The sequence below is a fragment of the Seriola dumerili genome, unplaced genomic scaffold (genome assembly GCF_002260705.1).
Source record: "Seriola dumerili isolate Sdu_G_001 unplaced genomic scaffold, Sdu_1.0 BDQW01002116.1, whole genome shotgun sequence".
Classification (NCBI taxonomy): domain Eukaryota; kingdom Metazoa; phylum Chordata; class Actinopteri; order Carangiformes; family Carangidae; genus Seriola; species Seriola dumerili.
The window spans coordinates 1-1,314 of record NW_019176371.1 but is presented as its reverse complement, the minus strand read 5'-3'; the positions used below and the strand labels follow the sequence as shown (position 1 = coordinate 1,314).

The following is a 1,314-nucleotide window of genomic DNA, read 5'->3' as shown; positions in this document are numbered from 1 at the left end:
TTGGTACATCAGGACGACTTACTGAGTTACCAGAGGTGAATCTAAATGAGACTGAGGGAATGCCAGAGAAGGCCAGGAAAGGATATGCAGCGTTATCCAACTTCAGAGGCTCCAACCTGGAAAATAAACAATGAAAAAGAAGATTAAGTGGTGAACATTTGCTAAACGTGAGTATGATGGCTAGCCCACACATTCCAGTTGTGAATGTGATCCTGAGAAAATTTTGGTTGTCATGGAGATGTATAAACACTGAGACTGTGGATGGGAATGCAACAGCCTGGTCAGACTTACACATCTGATTCCCAGTTGCCCTTTCCAAATTGAGTAAAGAGAGACTGATCCTTGCCGAAGTTCAACTGAGGACAAAGCAAGTGTATTTATTATATTAGCATTTGAAAAATTTAGAAAACAAATGAATGAATTGTATTGAATTGCTGTGGGTTTACCTCTTTCAGAGTGTTCTCGATCAGGCCGTGCATCAAGGGACTGGCTGCTACTTTAAATCCACTACGACCTGGAGAAGAAGACTTACATTCAGTCAATCTGAAAATAAAATTGCGAGTTTAAAACTTTCCTATATTTACAGTATAACTGGTTGTTTTGGCCACTTGGGGACAACAGAAACAAGCAGTGAACATGACATTGCTCCACTATATTCACTAGCTGGTCCCTATCTGTGTCTATCTGCCCTTTGATATCAAGCAGGTAGTGTACAGTGGGGTTTTACACCTTTTTCACTCAAACAGCTGCCTGCAGCGGCCCAAAGTGACGCCATGAGAGCTTGGAGACTGAACCCAAAGATCAAAGTTGGGGGTTGACAGCTAAAAATTGAAACTAACTACAAAGCTGAGAGGAGCTGCACGTTGGAGTGATGGCTGTCACATTGTCATTTAACACATTGCTGTTCTATAAGTCAATATAAGTTATACATGTTGATCATCTAGATGTGGACAAGATGTCCAACATGTTTCTAACCGTAAATACCTGTTACAACACCGTCCAGGTTGATGTAGGAGAAGGCTTTCATGTTCAGAGAAGACAGATAACCCTAGACATGCAAAAAATTAAAAAAAATGAAGAGTACAAACACCAATCAGTTTCATTATTCCATTAAAGCTGCTCATCAAGAAAATGTTGTATTACAAAATTGCAATTCTCACCTCCAACCACTCGGTGGCGCCAACGCTCCCATATTCTCCAGCAGTCCAGCTAGCAAACACAATCGTCCTCCTTGGCTTGAATCCATCTGTTGAAATGGATAACAAATGCATATTAACAAAAAGAGCAGTGCCCTCACTAAATAGAAAATACTTC

At 40.6% G+C, this 1,314-nt stretch overlaps 1 protein-coding gene across 1 annotated transcript; it reads right to left on the bottom strand.

Moving 5' to 3' along the window:
• Positions 1–22: 22 nt before the first annotated feature.
• On the bottom strand, positions 23–1,246 carry LOC111239175 (transferrin receptor protein 1-like; the record flags this gene model as incomplete). Its single annotated transcript, XM_022768992.1, has 5 exons — positions 23–116; positions 292–356; positions 447–514; positions 985–1,048; positions 1,161–1,246. Coding segments are annotated over 5 exons (377 nt in total), but the record flags the coding sequence as incomplete, so codon positions are not given.
• Positions 1,247–1,314: the final 68 nt, after the last annotated feature.